The sequence below is a fragment of the Vigna unguiculata genome, chromosome 3, assembly GCF_037176805.1.
Source record: "Vigna unguiculata cultivar grain cowpea cultivar isolate G323 ecotype 2 chromosome 3, ASM3717680v1, whole genome shotgun sequence".
In the NCBI taxonomy this organism is placed as follows: domain Eukaryota; kingdom Viridiplantae; phylum Streptophyta; class Magnoliopsida; order Fabales; family Fabaceae; genus Vigna; species Vigna unguiculata.
The window spans coordinates 45,512,654-45,530,084 of record NC_140794.1 but is presented as its reverse complement, the minus strand read 5'-3'; the positions used below and the strand labels follow the sequence as shown (position 1 = coordinate 45,530,084).

Below are 17,431 nucleotides of genomic sequence, written 5' to 3'. Positions count from 1 at the left end.
CAAAACTAATACTTTCCGAGCAATTAAAAAAAAAAGAAGAAAATTTAACATTAATTTGTAAAGATGATGACAATTCTTAATTAACTAAACATTCTTTAGTTTGTAGCTATGTGACTAAGATTTCGTAAGTTTTATTTTTTATTCTTTTAACAATGGGCCTCTCATCCATTTCAAAGAATCTTTGCATTTTATTGGATCTTGTTTAGTATCTATCAGAACCTTCAGCATTAGATACATAGTTTTATCTCTGATTGTTACATTCATATAATCTTCAACGAACGTGAATAATTATAAGATATTTTTTAAGCAAATGTTTAATTCTTCGTGAGGTTAAATAAATTTTTGATCTTTTAACTTCTAATAAAATTAAAAATTAATCATTTTCTTAAAATATTGATTCAATTTAATCTTTTAATATTTAAAAATGTTTGGATTTAATCATAAGGATTAAATAGGACCATTGAACCAAAATTTTGACGAGAGAAAATTAAGATAAAAAACATGATTAACCTATTTTTCATGCATGCATGGAATTATATCCACGTGTTTTAGATAGACTATTAGTATGTAGGTTCAAAATATGTAATGTTACTAATCTAAACATTGTTGTTTTTGGGTGGAGGATAAAAATATTGAAAACTGACCAGTGAAGAAAAAGATAAAAAAAAAAAAAAATTATTGATAAAAGCACGGTGGAGCACCAAGTCTCGGCGTTAGGTTTTCGTATTGCTCAATAATCTTCTTCAATAAGAAATCTTTCTTTTTCATTTCAAATTGTTTCATTTTAAAAATAATTTTTTTGCATGAATTTTTTTAAAGTTATTGATTTTTAATTTTCTTATTTTTATTAAGCATTTCCATTATTATTAAATACATAACAAAATAGTATTGTTCAAAAAGTTATTTCTCATTTAATTTATTCTTTTGTTGATATAAGTTATTGTTACAATTACTTTTTGTTGACATTGCCTAGAATTGTCTCTTCAATTTGAATTCTTTCGTTGACTTCTTGATTTGTGCTTGCGAAAAATATCTTTAGTGGATAATTATCAAACCAATCCTAGTTTAGGGATACCAAAACTTTTCTCATTTGACCTTAAAAAGATGAAACTAACCAAATTTGGAAGAAAAAAAAAATCAAAAGAGTCATCAGTCGAAAAAATATAACTGGAATCGTTGAAAAATAATTTCGTGTCGGATGGAGAAAATCTTGATCAAAGGCATTGAAAAATAACTTTTGTCTTGACCTAATTGATTGTTTTACATTGTTTTCCATATAGTTGATCTTATCCATTTTGTTGTATCTATGACTTTGATAGTTAGAGCAAATTTCGGTACTCTATCAATTAATTTTTCCTTTTGATGAAGCCGACCTACAAGACTTCTGAAATTGAAAAACTTAGAACTTTTTCTCAGTTTGTTCATAATGGTTTGTTTTTCATTTGACAGGTTTAAAGAAATCAGAAATAAGCATTTTGTTGGTAATAGGGATTATGATAGTGAGATTCATAATTTCTCCTATCATATTCATTATATCAGTTTGTTCTTTTGCTTCAATATGCGCTTCCACACCATTTCTCCAACTCTATAACTTTTATTGCCTCTTGCTCTATTATGTCTTTTTCTTAACGGTTTCTGTACATTTTCAATGTATTTTAAAGATATAATGAAAGACCTACACCAAAAACTCGAGAGACTTTGGACTAACTACATTGTTTTATTATAATTTTTTTCCTAAATATGATATGACCCTTTTGATAACTCTTGGATTTGAATGTTAGGAATAAAAAAATAGTTAAGAGAAAAAAGGATTAATTTCACTAAATTTATTTAATTATATGTTAGCTTAAATTAATCATCAATAAAGTGGATAAGTGTTAAAATTGAACTTTAAATTTGATTTTATAAAATTAACTTTTATTTTTCTTTTCAACAATAAAGAATAATTGAGTAAAGGGGTACTTAGATACTCCAACAATTTTACAAACTTATAAAAATTATAAATATACACGATGCTTGTTTGACATGTTTAATGCATAAAATAGAAAGAAAAAAAATGTTCATCGCTTTATTACTACTTACATTTCTCTTACAGATAAAAGAAATATGTCAGACCTACCTTTGCACCTGTATTGATGTAGTGTTCGCATGAGTGGATTTATCATTTGGAGCGACAGATTCTAAGTTTCATTCGTATTCCAATTCCAAGATTTGAAAGTGAATGCACAACCAAAAAAATACAACATCTCAAGATATTTTTAACATAATAAATAATAAGTAAATATTTAATTTTTTCTCATACAAAATAATTTGTATTAATTATTTATTCTTTTTTATTAATTTTTTATTACAATTTTTTTAATTATTATTTCTAACTCATACAAAAATTATTTTATATTATTTTACCATCAAGGTAATTTTAGAATCTTTATATTTTATCTATTAGTCTCATTACTCAAACTTTCATAAAATTTACCTCAAATTCACTCACTTTCATCTCAAAGTTCCTTCAAAGAAACACAATAAATTCATTCATTCAAATACATATACTTATTACAGAAACAATTATTATAATAAAATTGTTTGTATATTAGTTACTAACAAAATTTCTTCTAAAATATCACCCTTGTGTCTCTTTTCTCAACTATTCTTCCCCTTTGGATCCTTCTTTACCTTCAACATACAAAATTTATGTATTAGATTAGACTTGAGCACCATTCCACAACATATCCTCTATATATATATATATATATATATATATATATATATATATATATATATATATCTTAGCTTCTTCTCCTATGGGGTCCTACTTTATAGTTCCTTATAGTCCTATGCCTATGTAATGTAGTATTTGCAAGTTCTTGTTCCAATTCAATAATTTGGCTTCTTTCCCGCTCTAATCATTCTCTTTTCCATGCTAATGTTTACTTCCATATTTTACAACTCCAAGAACCCATCTCAATCACTGTGTTATGCTCACTTATGAGTTATTATATAGTCTAGGATATTTCTCTACGTAGTCACTTATCATTCTAAAATGGAAAATAATGTTTTGACAAATTTTTTTTTGATAAAGTTGACAAAGTTACTATAAATGGAATTAAAATAGATTATTATTTTATTTTTTAACCAAAATAAAATAATAAAATAATACTTTTTTACTTAAATTGGTAATTTGTCAAAAACTTTGTTAAAAAACTTTGTTAACCAATCACTTCTCTTCCAAAATATAACTTTTTGACCTATTTATATTTAATTATATATTATAATTTAGTTTTACCTTTAAACAATATTGATTATGAACTTTTCAAAAGTAAATGCATGACGCACCGAAACCCACTAAAATTAGGAATGAAATTACACAGTGAAGTCAAGAAAAGAGAAAAAAAGCTTCACTAAACTTTCATTTAGGACGCATATGTATATTATACTGACTAAAGTGTATCAATTAGTGGATTTGAATGGTTGGTATTGATGAAGTTATCGGTTTTAAGTTGGTGCAAAAGTTTAGATGTAAATGTGTTATTGGTTTGTGTGAAAGGATTGTTTGTCGATAATCTCAACTTGGTATAGGTAGTTTGGTCCAGATGGTAGGTGTTGGCAATGGCTGGTCGGCACGGTCCCAAACTTTTTGATTTTTTTTTTTAAATTATATGGATTTCTTTTTTTTAATTATATACATTTTTTAATTTTTTAAATTACATATCTTTTTAAATGAGGTAATATATTAAAAAATTAATAAAAATTAAATTATATAATTTTTATATTTTATAAAATAGAATATTTAATGTTAACAAATAATAAAACATGAAATATAATAAAAAAGCACTATTAAGATAATTTTTATTTAAAAAAAAATCAAATAAAAATTCATTATTTCTCTCTTTATTTTTTATATATACTTTTCTATTCTTAAAGCATAAAAGAAAGATAATTTCTCTTAGATGACAACGTTGGTCTGGCATGAATAGTGCCTACCCGCAATTCGGCCCGTAAAAAAAATTCATCTGTTACCAATGGCGGAACTTGGAAAAAAAATTTAAGGGAGCCAAATTAGATTTTTTTAAATTTATTATATGCAACTATGACAGTTTTAGATAGTTGTTTTTTGTAATTTTTAATTTTTGGATTCTTATGAAATTTTTTAAGTATGATTGATGTACATGAATAAATCTTCTTCTTAAAAAAAATTAATTATTTTACTCTTTATCATAATTTTTCTAATATAAATTACTATCTCTCACCTGTTTAGAAAAATATGAATTTGTCACCACCTAATACATAGTAGACAAATTTATCACATGTAAAAGAAAAACATATACTTAAAAGAAAGTACAAAATAAACCAATTTAAAAAAATAAATTAATTGATCTGAAATATTCTTTAACTTATCAAGTTTACTATGTTACATATTTATTTAAAAAAGAGAGAGATAGAGATACAAAATAAAAAAATAAAATAAAAAGAGAAAATATGTATGATATTTAAAAAAAAAAACTTAAAAATTAATATAAATAATATATAAATAAATAATATAATAATATATATAAATAATTTAAATATATATATATATATATAATAAATTAAATATAAAAAAAAATTGGGGGAGCCGTGGCTCCCCTATGTCACGTCCAAGGTCCGCTCCTATCTGTTATCCATCAGTTTACTTGTTTAAAAAATACTCGTCAATTTTTTTGAAATTCGCAAGTACCCGTGGATATCCACATATCCACGGGTACCTGTAGATACCTGTATATTCGCGGGTACACGTAAATATTTACATATCCTCAAATATTTAAAAAATATATATTATAAAATTTTTAAATAAAATTTCAATAAAATTATAAAAAAATATAAATTAAATCAAATATAAAATAATTTTTAATTTTCATTAAATTTAACCTAATAAAATATAAAAATTATTTTAATTTTAATTAAATTTAACTTAATAAAGTATAAATTAAATTTTAATTTTAATTTTTTACAAGTAATAGGTACCCGTGAGTACGGGTTGTATAATACCCGCATCTAACCCGTTTATAAGCGGGTATTAAAATATCCACTATCCACGGATATTTTATTCACAGATACCCACGGGTATAAATATTTTTGTCATCCCTACTCTTTTCTCATTTAGTAATGAAATATTTGTTTAAAATCTAACATTATCTTTTATCTTATAACCCTTTTATATATTTACTATTTATGAATATAACAAAACAAGTAATGTGTTATGTAATTTTTCATAGATAGTTTTTAATTGTGACTTAATTATTATTGTTTTTTAGTAATTATGTTTTTCCATTTTTTTATTAGATTATGATAAATTATTTTTTAGTGTTAAACTTATTTTTTAAATAAGTATATTGATGAAACACAAAAGAATAAATTAATTTATTTTTTAAATTGGCAGAAAAGAAAGTACAAATGAAAATGAAAAGAAGATAATGTAATTGCTGATTACTCAATAATAAAACGAAAATTTGTGATGATTTTTGAATTGATTTATGCATATTAATAATATAGAAGATAAATATATTTGCATGTGATTATTTACGTTGAGAAAATAAAAAATAAAAATTTTAGTTATATTCAATTATTTAATAAGTTAGATAATATGACAAAACGACAAGTAATTCTTTAGATATTATATGTATTTTTTTTATAATTATTTCTGTACTAAATTATATATATTTTTTATTAAATTGATTACAGTATTATTAAGTATAAAATTTTGAAAATATTATTTTCACTTTCAAAATATTTTTAAAAAATCCGTCGGTCGGTGATGGTGAGAGTGAATGTTCTGTTTGCTGATATGGACGTATTCCATTGCTGCATTTACTCTCACCTTCTGCTACACTTTCTTCAGATCTTACACTCACAAAACGGGATCGTGCATGAGATCGTTTTGTTTTAAAGTCTTGTAAAATATTTTTTGTAATTATTGTATAGCAATTTGATAGTATAATGATTTTTCATTTTCTTTTGTGTTTCATTTTTTATTTTTATCCATCTATCTATTTATTATTTCACTTTTGTAAATATTTTATTTCGATAAGATAATTAAAATTTATTTTTTAATAAAGAATTTGAATTACCATTAAATATAAAAATATTAAAAAAATTATCACTAAATAACACTAGTGCTGAAAAATAATTCATGTATCCACATAAAAGTAGCTACTACAGATCTCAAGAATCATATTTTAATTGGCGTTCACTAACACTAATTAAGAAAACTACAGATTTCAACAAGCAAACTTTAATTGACATTCACCAGCTAAGAAATTCTGACAAACGTCAACCGATAATTAATAATGATTTGCATCTGATAAATAAATAGTTTTAATAATATCAATTGAAAATAATTTACATCATAGTCTTGAATAATATCAAATTTTGACTTACATGGTTCTAATAATTTATGTCAATAAAAAAAGGTCCATACTCTAAAAATAAAATAAAATAATTTTCTTTGTATTGGTTAAGAAATCTTAACCTAAGGTCTTTATTTTTACCTCTTAATTTGAAAATACTTTACTTTTAATCCTCAAATATAGTTAACATTTAATAATAGTTATAAATAGCCACAAAGTGCATTTAATGATAAAATTTATTAATAAAATAAGATTATTTTTTAATCATTTAATACTGTGCTAATTTTTAAACTTTGTTTGATATTTTTTTAATGATTAAATAAATAACTACAATTTTCGGGAAAAATGCATATATGCATACCCATATGTAAAAAATGTATAGAGATTTTCTTAAAAAGTTTTCGTTAGCACAATTTGAATAATACTTTTGTCCTCAAATTTTTATTTTTTTCCTCTCGAATAACGCTTCAAGCAATAAAATTATTTAAGCAGTTCTTACTACCTAAAACAATAAAATTATTTTTCAAAATTTTCTAAATTGATGGATTTCAATAAAATTATTTTTCAAAATTTTCTAAATTGATGGATTTCAATAAAATTTGTGAGTAAACATGATTTATAATACTTTTAAATAGTTTCAATAGTTTGGTTTCTTTAAAGATCTGCTTTTAAAAAAACATGTTAAACATCACACTAGTGGTAATTTATTACATGTTTGTATTTCAGTTACATTTAACCTAATTGAAGTTTTTTTTTTCATAAACAACAGTTTGAGAAAATGTTTTTTTAGAAAAAATTTCAGATAAGTTAAAAAGCTAACTGTAATACAAACACAAGTTTTTAGAATTAGAATTTTGTTACATGAATTGATTGATTGAAACTTTTCATATAAATAGTAAACTGTCAATTTCCTTTTTCTTTTTTCAAAACAGCACGGTGTACGGTGTAACTTTTATTTACTGATGATGTTAGAAAAATGAAAATCTAAACATGTTTTTGATGTTTCAGTTAAAAAAATAAATATGTTGATGCAAAATCATATTAAAAATTCGTTTCTTGAAAACCAACTACCACAATAAAAACTTCCTATCTAACCAAGTAAAAGCTATAATTAGAGATGTCAGGCCGCTACGATACAGGTACTAGCTCTTGCCTATATTATTCACCAGATAAATATTCACTTTGTATTCTTATTAATATTTATGTGAATATTTATTACACGAATATCTGTATAATTTTTTAATATTTATGAATATATACAAGTATTTACAATAAAAATAAAATAAATATTTAACATCATATTTTAATTTTAAATTTAAATAAAATATTATATATAACCTTCGTAAATTTCAAAAAAAGTTTAAATAAAAAATTTTGCTCGATAGTATCATCAATGATTGTGGTATTAGAATAAGACACCAAAACCTAACGTTCTTCCAAAAAAATTGTACCCTACTATTTTTTATCCATGAATATCTATCATTTTTGTGAAGGTTTTCTCTAAAAAAAAATAAAAATAAAATTAGAGGTTAATATTTTATATCATTTATTCAGGCATAATGTAGATATATATAATACGAAAAATTATTCATGTAATATTGTGGCAGATAAAAATTAAATTTTGATAACTTTATATTAAAATTAAGCACTAAAATTAAATTAAAATTTCAAAATTATTAGTTAATATGTACGTGATGCATCTCACATTTAACATTGCGTTCTCTATATTTTTGTCAGGAAAGTTGAAGCAAGTACCGTTTTCACGTGACATGTTATCGAAGAAAGAAGAGTTTTATAAAGAAGAAGAAAATCTACTTCATTGCGTCAGATGGATTCTGGTTCACCTTCATCCAATATCATACACTCATCACCAAATTTGGCATTACATTTATTTTATTTAAATACTTTCTCCGTATTCTCTTATTATTATTATTATTATTATTATTATTATTATTATTATTATTAATATGTAGTTAATATTATTCAATTCACTTTTCAAACTAAAGAAAATAATTTGCCACATCCTCGGATGAAACATAATCAAGCATTTGCGAAAGTCAAACCCACAATTAACGGGGCACTGACTTTGACTAAGGGCGTTCGGTTTTATAATTTGAATCTTTATTTTGAAACAACTGTCTAAAATTAATCATGTTCGTAAATTATGTATTTTTATTATTAGCAAATTTTAGTAAGACCACAAAATTATAGATAAAAAACACTGATTAAAATACTACATTTAACCCAGGGTCTAACGAGTTGATAATATAAAAGTTCTGACCATAATATTACATCAAATTAAAAATTATAAAAACTCTCTTTTCCTTAATCTCGTAAAACAAACCCTTAAGAGTTAAACTAAATTGATCTAGTGCAAATGAACATTTTTATACATGAGAATAAAGGTATGCCTCTTTTAATTATGATATGATGGTGTTGGCTTTTCTTTAAACATGTTAATGTTGTCATTACCACCATGCTTAATTGCACCACCAAATATCTAGAAGAAAAATAAAATATTCTCCCACGTGTAAATTAATAAGAATTTTAAGGTATAACATAACATTAAGTACCTATTTCTTTTGTTTCTATTTATAAGATTAAATAATGGAAACTATATTATATGGTTGTTAACCAGTAATTGAATACGTGGTTTCTTAATCGCCACCATTTGACTCATTTTAATAGAATCATTATCATTCTGTTTTAGTATCCATGATTATATATTTAATTCGAGTCTATCGAGGTTATTAGAACATATAATAAATTAAGTTTCACTTTAATTACTAATTGCATGTTATTCCACCTCAAGTTGCTTCAGATCGATGTTAGATCTCTTATTTTAATGAAAAGGGTTTCACGAAAGTGGTAGCTAACACCTTTTGGGGCCACTTCTAAACATCTTATTTAGTAATTAATGTAATGCTGACCCATAACAATTTAATATCATGTGTATTTGTTTCGTTGGTTTCACGTGAAGTAGAGATCAAATCGGTTATGATATTTTTCGAATTCTTTTATGCAGTGCGTGTGTAGTGACTAACAAGAGTAGTAGAGTTGCTCCTCCAAATTCCACGTTCATTAACGCGTTCGGTCATTTTCAAGGTCTTCATGTCCTACGAGGATGGGACAAATTATTATTTTTTATTCAATGCTCGTTTTTTCTGTGACTTTTCCTATAGGTATTATTATGAATTTTGAGAGTGACGCTTGTTCGGTTTTTGTATTTTTTCTTCAGATACATATTTTCTTTGATTTTAGGATTGGCGAAGGTTGTTTGAAGATTTGGTATAATGGGGTTTCTTCAGCTACTTTCTGTAGCTTCTTTCCCGGTTATCAAAGTGTTACTGGTGACTGCAGTTGGCTTGTTTCTTGCACTGGATGACATATCGATATTGGGAGAAGATGCAAGGAAGAAAGTGAATCAGGTTATACAAATATCGTTTTTGTTTTGTTTTGGCTTTCTCGCTTTTGCAGATTATTGAAAACGGTTCTGCTTCTGTGACAGCTTGTGTTTTATGTGTTTAATCCATCACTGGTGGCTACCAATCTGGCCAAAACGATTACCTTGGAGAGTGTTGTTCAGTTGTGAGTATTGATTTGTAATGCTATGTGTGGAGGAGAAGCTTGAATCCTGTAATTAGTGCTTTTCTGACTTTTTGTTGTTGTGGTTTAGGTGGTTCATGCCGTTCAATATTCTTATCACATTCATGTTAGGATCGACCTTAGGATGGATTTTGATTAAGATTACAAGGCCTCCCCAACAATTGGAAGGTCTAATCCTGGGTTGCTGTTCTGCTGGTATACACTTTTCTCAGCCCAAGTAAATGAATGCAGCAAACCACACATGTAATCTTACTTCTGCATAACTTAGTTGGGACAAACTTTGAATTCCGTAAGATTTAAGTGCGACCTGCAATATCTTTTTTTCATAAATTGAAAAATTTTAACATGTGCTGTGGGACCCTTTTGTCTCTCTGTCCTTCTTGCACCATCCTGCAAATGAAGAGGATCCACCTCCATTCTCAAGTCATGACGATGAAAACTCTGCTTTACAGTCTCTGTCTAGCTTACTTCCTCGAATCAAACTTGTCACCTGCAGATTTGAATTGATTCGGCACTTTTGTCCTGTGTCATAACTCTTGGCTTTCTCTTTACTTTTCTGCAGATTCTAAAATATGAAAAAGAATAAAAGGAATTGCCATCCAATGAAACAACGATGTTAATATGAGCTTTATGCCACCCAAAATTCTGACTGATGAGAGTCATGTGCTTACTGTACCCCAAAATGTTTTACTTAAACTAAGAAATATCTTTCACCAGTGGAGTCCTGATGCACCATTCTCTGCCTTATGCATCTATGCTTATTGTTTATAATTTTAATAATGTGTTAAATCTATGCACCATTCTCTGCCTAATGCATCTATGCTAGAGCTCATTTTCCAGACTAATATGAACAGGAAATTTGGGGAACTTGCCTATTATCATTATTCCTGCTATGTGTAGAGAGAGTGGTAGTCCTTTTGGAGACTCTGATGTTTGCTATCAGTATGGGATGGCTTATGCTTCACTTTCCATGGCGGTATGCATAATGTTAATTTTAAATTGTCAATTGTTGATATAGTTAGCACTTATCCAAGAAAATTATTAACTTATTGGAGTTCATTTGGAAACCTCAGATTGGAGCAGTTTATATATGGTCATATGTTTACAACATAATGAGGATTTCCTCAAGTAGGATACGAAGAGAAGACCCTTCAAGTAATGACAACGTCATATTGAAGGCTTCAGGGGAAGCATCAGAGTCACATCCACATCATTTTTCCCAAACACTTAATCCTACAAAAGACACTATGGATGATGCATATACCTTACTGCTTCCTGAAGAAGAATCAGAAGAGAAAGTGAGGCTTGTTACAAAATTCCCTTTTCAAAAGATAGCTATTTAGTGATTAAAATTTCCGGATAATTGCCCTTCACAATATTGGTTCAACGACATTTTAAAAAGTTGAGAACAAATGAGTAACTGGCATATGTTAAATACTCTGGAGAATATTAGCACTAACATCCTCTCTAATGTAGTATTTCCATTAGGATAATTTTATGCAAGTCCTAACAAAGAATCCAGCCACACTCTTCAAAACAAAAATGTCAAAACATTTGATAGTTAGCATTCTTCAAATTGAAGCATGGCAACAGAATTAACCCTTCAAGTATCTCTACTCTATTAACATAACTGTATGCAACTTAAACTGAATTGAATTCATAATATATAACATGAGTTCAATTTATTTACTTTTACAGGTCTCATGATTGATCTTCTTCTGATACAAAAATTTGCTGTCAATCCATGACGCATATACATATACAACCCCTTGATTCTAAGGTGTTTTTTGCAGGTTTCAATCTCAAGTAAAATTAAGAACTGCGTTGGGGTGATTTCAAGCAACTTAAATTTCAAAGCTGTGTTTGCGCCATCAACCACCGGAGCTGTATGATTCAGGGTTCATGTCCTTGGAAACAACTTGCTATCATGTTTTCCCTGTTTACTATTTACTGCATATACTCATTAAGATATATTTTAATAATGTGAGATCTATGGATGCATGAATTGGTTTGATGCATTCGGACATTTTACATTGTTAAAATTGAAGAGGTCTAATGGATCTAGACTACAGTAGCTTTATACTATTTGGTAAATCTTTTGTTTGTTTTTTTATTGTTACAGATTATTGGATTTGTGATTGGTATAACCTCCCCAGTACGTCATTTAATTATAGGTAGGGGTGCTCCGCTTCATGTGGTAGAAGAATCCACTTCCATGTTGGGGTACACATCTCAGAACTTTACTTCTTTACATTTTCAGTTGAAAAAGATAAAATCTAACCAAAATCTGTGAACTTAATTCAACTACAAATTTGTTATTGTTTTAAATAATAGCTAACCACTTCTTTATTATATATCTCAAGTATTTGAAACCTCAACAAATTTGCTGGTCAAAAGTTTCGCGTGCTAATTTCTATGATATTACAATAATTTAATAATAATAATAATAATAATAATAATAATTTATAACAATGATGATTTATTATTATAATATTGTATATAATTCTTTATCAATTTTATGCTTTATTAATATATCCCATTTTATTATAAATATTATTATTTTTATTTCTTTGTAAATATATTTCTTTTAAAATCTAATAATATTTTTTGTTTTAGTAATCATAATAAAAATTTGTACTGTTTTGCCTGTGTGTAAGGTAAGGTGTTATAATTAGTGTCGTGTGGGGGTATCGGTGTTCCTTGTTTGGTCTTCAATTAAGAAAATTATACTTTCATTTTTATTTTTTTTATTTCAGTTATTTACTCTCTAACGTGATTTAGTGTAAACTATAATTTGTTTTAAAATAAAATAATAAATAATGATACATTAATTAATGACTTACACTTATACTAAACTATGTAAAAGATGAGAATGAAACTATGTAAAAGATGAGAATGAAAGTAAAAAGAATAGAAGTCATCCCTACTCTGGCTCTTATAATTAATTTCATTGTCCTTCGATTAAACCTACACAATAATTAAACCCCCACACAACTAACTTTCATTTATCTGTAGTGAGGCAGCCATCCCTACTCTGACTCTTATAATGGGGGCAAACCTACTTAAAGGTGAGACTTTATGCTTTATTAACTCTAGTTTTTAATGTGAACAAGTTTTTTAATTTTCTTTCTCTGAAGATATGCTTAAAGAAAAGAGTTATGGCAAATGGGACAGGTTTGAAAGGATCAAGCACTCCATTGTGGACCCTTGTGGGAATTGTAACAGTGAGATATATTTTCCTCCCACTTTTGGGTGTGGCAGTTGTGAAAGCAGCTATACATTTGAGTTTGGTGCCATCAGATCCTTTATATCAATTTGTGCTTCTGCTTCAACATGCACTCCCCCCAGCCATGAACATAGGTATATTTCCCATACGTTCCCCACAAAAGAAAGTGACCTTTTACACAATGATAAAGGCTGTGCTGAAAACAAAAAATGTGTTGGTAGTGTTTCAGAGTTTCTAATTAATTTGCCTAGTATCTCAATATCATATCATTTTCTTTATAGAGTTTTTGCTTTAGTTTTAAGGTGTGAAAAGATGATGGATAATGTTAGAGATTTTATAACCTAGAAATTATACCATTTACAATATATAAAATGGGTCCATGTTTACCTTAAAAATAAGTTTTATTGTACTTAAGTCCAATCAATATATATATTATTAAAAGAAGCTATTTGACAGGGAAATGTACAAGGTTTTTTTTTTTTTTTTTTTTTTTTTTTTTTTTTGTGTGTGTGAAGTGTTGTTACATTATAAATAAATTAGTTTTTGTACTGATAATAAACCTATTTGTGTGGCTAATACAATTTAACAGGGACAATTGCTCAGTTGTTTGGAGCTGGTGAAAGTGAGTGCTCAGTTATCATGCTATGGACATATGCTTTGGCGTCAATTGCTGTTACTCTTTGGTCAACTTTCTTCATGTGGCTAGTGTCTTGATTTATGATTTTGTATAGTAATATTCTTGTTGTTATCATATTTATTTTTATTTTTATTTTGATAAATCCACTTAAGATTTTAATTGCCAACTTAAATGGATAGTAAAATTCGTTCAAGGAAAGAAATATGTGACTTGTAGCAACAAGTATTGGTGATACTAGGATCATTACACAAGATTAGTCTAGAGGTACACTACAAGAAATATCATTATTATCTACGCTCAAAATTCGTAGATAATGAACAATTTTCGTAAGTAATTTGATATTATCTACGAAACAAATTTCGTAGGTATTTAGCTGGTAAGTAACTTTATTTACGAAATGTTCATTTGTAGATAACTTGATTTACGAAAATTATCTACGAAAATAGTGACAGGAAAGAACTCAAGTTATCTACGAAAACCTTCGTAGGTAAATTATCTACGAAAATCTTCATAGATAAGTTACTTACGAAAAATTTCGTAGATAAGTTATCTATAAAAACTTTCGTAAATAACTTACGAAGTTTTTTGTAGGTAATTTAAAAAAAAAACAAAACAGATTTTGGACCATATATAAACCAGTGCATGTATTAAGAGGTCACCAGTTCGAACCCCAATGATCAAAGTATATTTACATAAACTAAGCAAATGCAGAGTTTGTTATTTATGAAGATATATAACATCATTGCTTTCCACCGAAACAAGCTGCAGGCTTAAAGCCAAATTCTGTCTCCAATTCATCTCGCAGGGCTTCCTCTCCCTGTATTCAAGAAGAAGCTCCACAATGACCGGCACCGCCCCGGCCTCCACCGCTTTCACCTTGTTCCTTCGCCGCCCCGAGCCCCTCGTCGATGATAAAGAAAGGTGAAACACATAATCTAAAACGAATCCTCTAATGGCAACCTCACCTAAGTACACTTGTTTGCCATAATCCCTGCAAAAATAAAAAACCACATAGCGTGTTCAGACACAGTAGCGTGTTATCACAAAGCAAAACTACCAAAATCCACTAACCAAATGTACGATTTCCATCTTCTAGTCATGTGATAGAAAGTAACGTCGCGATACTACGAGCTCTACGACCTTGGTCCACGACGACTCTTCTTCACAATGGTTGTCGCGGAGTGATCTTCTCAGGGGCGGAACTTAGTGTTGACATAGGGGAGCCATGGCTCCCCCAACACTTTTTTTTTCTAATTTTTTATATATTTTTAAAAAATATTTTATATATTATAATTTTATTTATATTAATTTAGTTTAAAAAAACCTTTTTTAAATTTAAAAATTATCTTTTTCTTTTTTATTATAATTTCTTTTATTTCTTTATTTGTTTTTTTTTCGTGTCTCTATCTCTTTCTCTTTTTTTGTTTTTATTTCAATTTTCATCATCAATTTTTTATTTTTTTCAAAATCAAATTGCACTAAGAAAAAATTGAGGAGTTAAGAAACATTTTGGATTAAACAATTTCTTTTTTTGAATAAATTTATTTTTTACTCTTTTTTTTTTCGAAGTAATATGTGCCTTTTTTACGCTTTAGGCATATCTCTATCGGTTAAAGATCATAAAATCATGCTTTAATTGTTCATCAAACTCTTCTTTGAGTAGATAGAGTTATTTTAGACTTTTAAGTTGTGTAAGGGAAGAACAAGATTATGAATCTCTAAGATAAGGGAATGTAATAATCTAGAAGTTATTATTTTTCTTAGAATATTGAGTCTTGGTTTTAAGATTTAGTTTAGGATATTCATAATTTAATATTTTTCTAAATAGGTGAGAGGTGACAAATTTATATTAGAAAAATTATGGCAAAGAGTGAAATAATTGATTTTTTTTTTAAATGGAAGGCTTGTGATGAAGATGAAAAAAGTACATCTATGTCATATAAACTTGAGAAACTTTATGAGGAAATTGAAGAAAATGAAAAACAACTCTCTAAAGTTCCTAAAGTTGTATATAATAAATTTTTAAATGCTTTAGAATGTGATCCCGGAAAGTAACTTTTGCTCCTTTTTTTTAATATATTATTGTTGATGATAAATTTTATGCTACTTTTTTTATATATATTATTGTCATATTATTTGGATTCTATTGTTATGAGTGCTTGTTTTGAATAGAAAAAATGATGTGAGAAAATGAAAACTTTTTTAACTAAAAATTTGATCCCCCTAAAATTTTTGTTGAAGTTCCGCCACTGGATCTTCTGCTCCGCGGTGGCACCGTGCTAATCCACCTTCGACGAGAGTGAGAGAGAGAGTGAATCGGGAGGGAGTGGGTTTGGGATTGAGTATTTTTGAAATGAGAGGATCAAAGTTGTTACCTAACGAGAGTAAATGGTTTGTAAAGAGAGACCTAAAATAAAAAAATAAAGGAGAAAGGGTTGAGAAAAGTTTAATAAAATAAAAATTATAATTCTTATATACGAGTCATGTTCGTAGGTAACTACTTTTATAACTAACTTTTATATATATTTTTTATAATATTTATTTTCTGTCATAGTTTTGTAGGTAATATTTTATACCAAAAATTCTCACCAAAATTTGTTATGTTTATTTATGAAATTTTCGTATGTAATTTATTTGTTCATAACCCATGGATTTTAATGTTATCTACAAACTTCTTTTGTAGATAAAATAAAATTATCTATGAAAAAAATTTCATAGATAATATTTCGTAGATAATAAGCAATTTTTTTGTAGTGGTACAATGTTATTAGACCAAGAAGGGAGGACAAGAAAGAATATCATTTTTTTTATTTTAAAAATAATACATTTTTTAAAAAAAAATTGCATTTATTATGTTATAAACAAAATTTACATGTTATTTATTTTTTAAAAGTATATTTCTTTAAGAAATTACATATTTATATGTTAAAATAAATTTTTTCCTATAAGATCTTTTATTTATTATTTTTCCACGAGCCCACAAAATATTAGGGCTAGCCTAAGTGATAGTGATGTATAATCAAATAAAAGATTTATGTGCTGTCTCAAAAAAAAGTTAAATTGCGAAGCACACTATAAAAGATCGCGAGTTCAAAAACACACGCACTGCATTAATAAGAGAATTTTTATGAGTATTGCGTTTTTCTTCTATTGAATATGGTTATTGTATTTTTTTATCTCTTGGACTCTAATTGTTGTAGTTATGCATCAAAATTTCTCACTTTCACGATTAGAATTTCATTTAATATTAAAGCTAAGGTGGTGATATAGTTGTAAATTATTGAAAAATTGATAAAAAATATTAAATTGTACATTATTCTTAGTTTACCGTATTAAGTTCAAATTTTGATAACTTTTTTATATTTTTTCTATATTTCTTTCATTTAACTACATTTTTAATATATATATATATATATATATATATATATATATATATATATATATATATATATATATATATATCACTCATACTGTCAGGTTTTATAGAGGGGGTTTCACCGCTTACCTGAAACTCTTTGCCAGGAAAACTTTCGATACATGGACCTTACTGCACTCGTCTGAACCGATTTTAACCATCGG

The 17,431-nt window shown here is 27.0% G+C and overlaps 1 protein-coding gene across 3 annotated transcripts; it reads left to right on the top strand.

The window, feature by feature from the left end:
- The first annotated feature begins 9,367 nt into the window (after positions 1–9,367).
- Positions 9,368–14,024, top strand: LOC114176353 (protein PIN-LIKES 3-like). Of its 3 annotated transcripts, none has more exons than XM_028061375.2 (11): positions 9,368–9,488; positions 9,622–9,811; positions 9,892–9,971; positions 10,060–10,184; positions 10,844–10,965; positions 11,063–11,287; positions 11,783–11,875; positions 12,112–12,212; positions 13,005–13,057; positions 13,164–13,349; positions 13,805–14,024. In XM_028061375.2, the coding sequence occupies exons 2-11, from the start codon at positions 9,677–9,679 to the stop codon at positions 13,927–13,929; spliced, it is 1,245 nt and encodes a 414-aa protein (XP_027917176.2). In that variant the 5' UTR covers positions 9,368–9,488; positions 9,622–9,676; the 3' UTR covers positions 13,930–14,024. The 3 variants fall into 3 exon arrangements, with proteins under 3 accessions (XP_027917176.2, XP_027917177.2, XP_027917178.2); XM_028061376.2 differs by having other exon boundaries at positions 9,429–9,565; positions 9,645–9,811; XM_028061377.2 differs by having other exon boundaries at positions 9,470–9,488; positions 9,645–9,811.
- Positions 14,025–17,431: the final 3,407 nt, after the last annotated feature.

Excerpts from the sequence above, each read along its gene's own strand:
- LOC114176353 (XM_028061375.2), top strand. The coding sequence starts at position 9,677 with ATGGGGTTTCTTCAGCTACTTTCTGTAGCTTCTTTCCCGGTTATCAAA. Across the intron at positions 10,966-11,062 it reads ATGCTTCACTTTCCATGGCG|ATTGGAGCAGTTTATATATG; the intron begins GTATGCATAATG and ends TGGAAACCTCAG. Across the intron at positions 13,058-13,163 it reads GGGGGCAAACCTACTTAAAG|GTTTGAAAGGATCAAGCACT; the intron begins GTGAGACTTTAT and ends CAAATGGGACAG.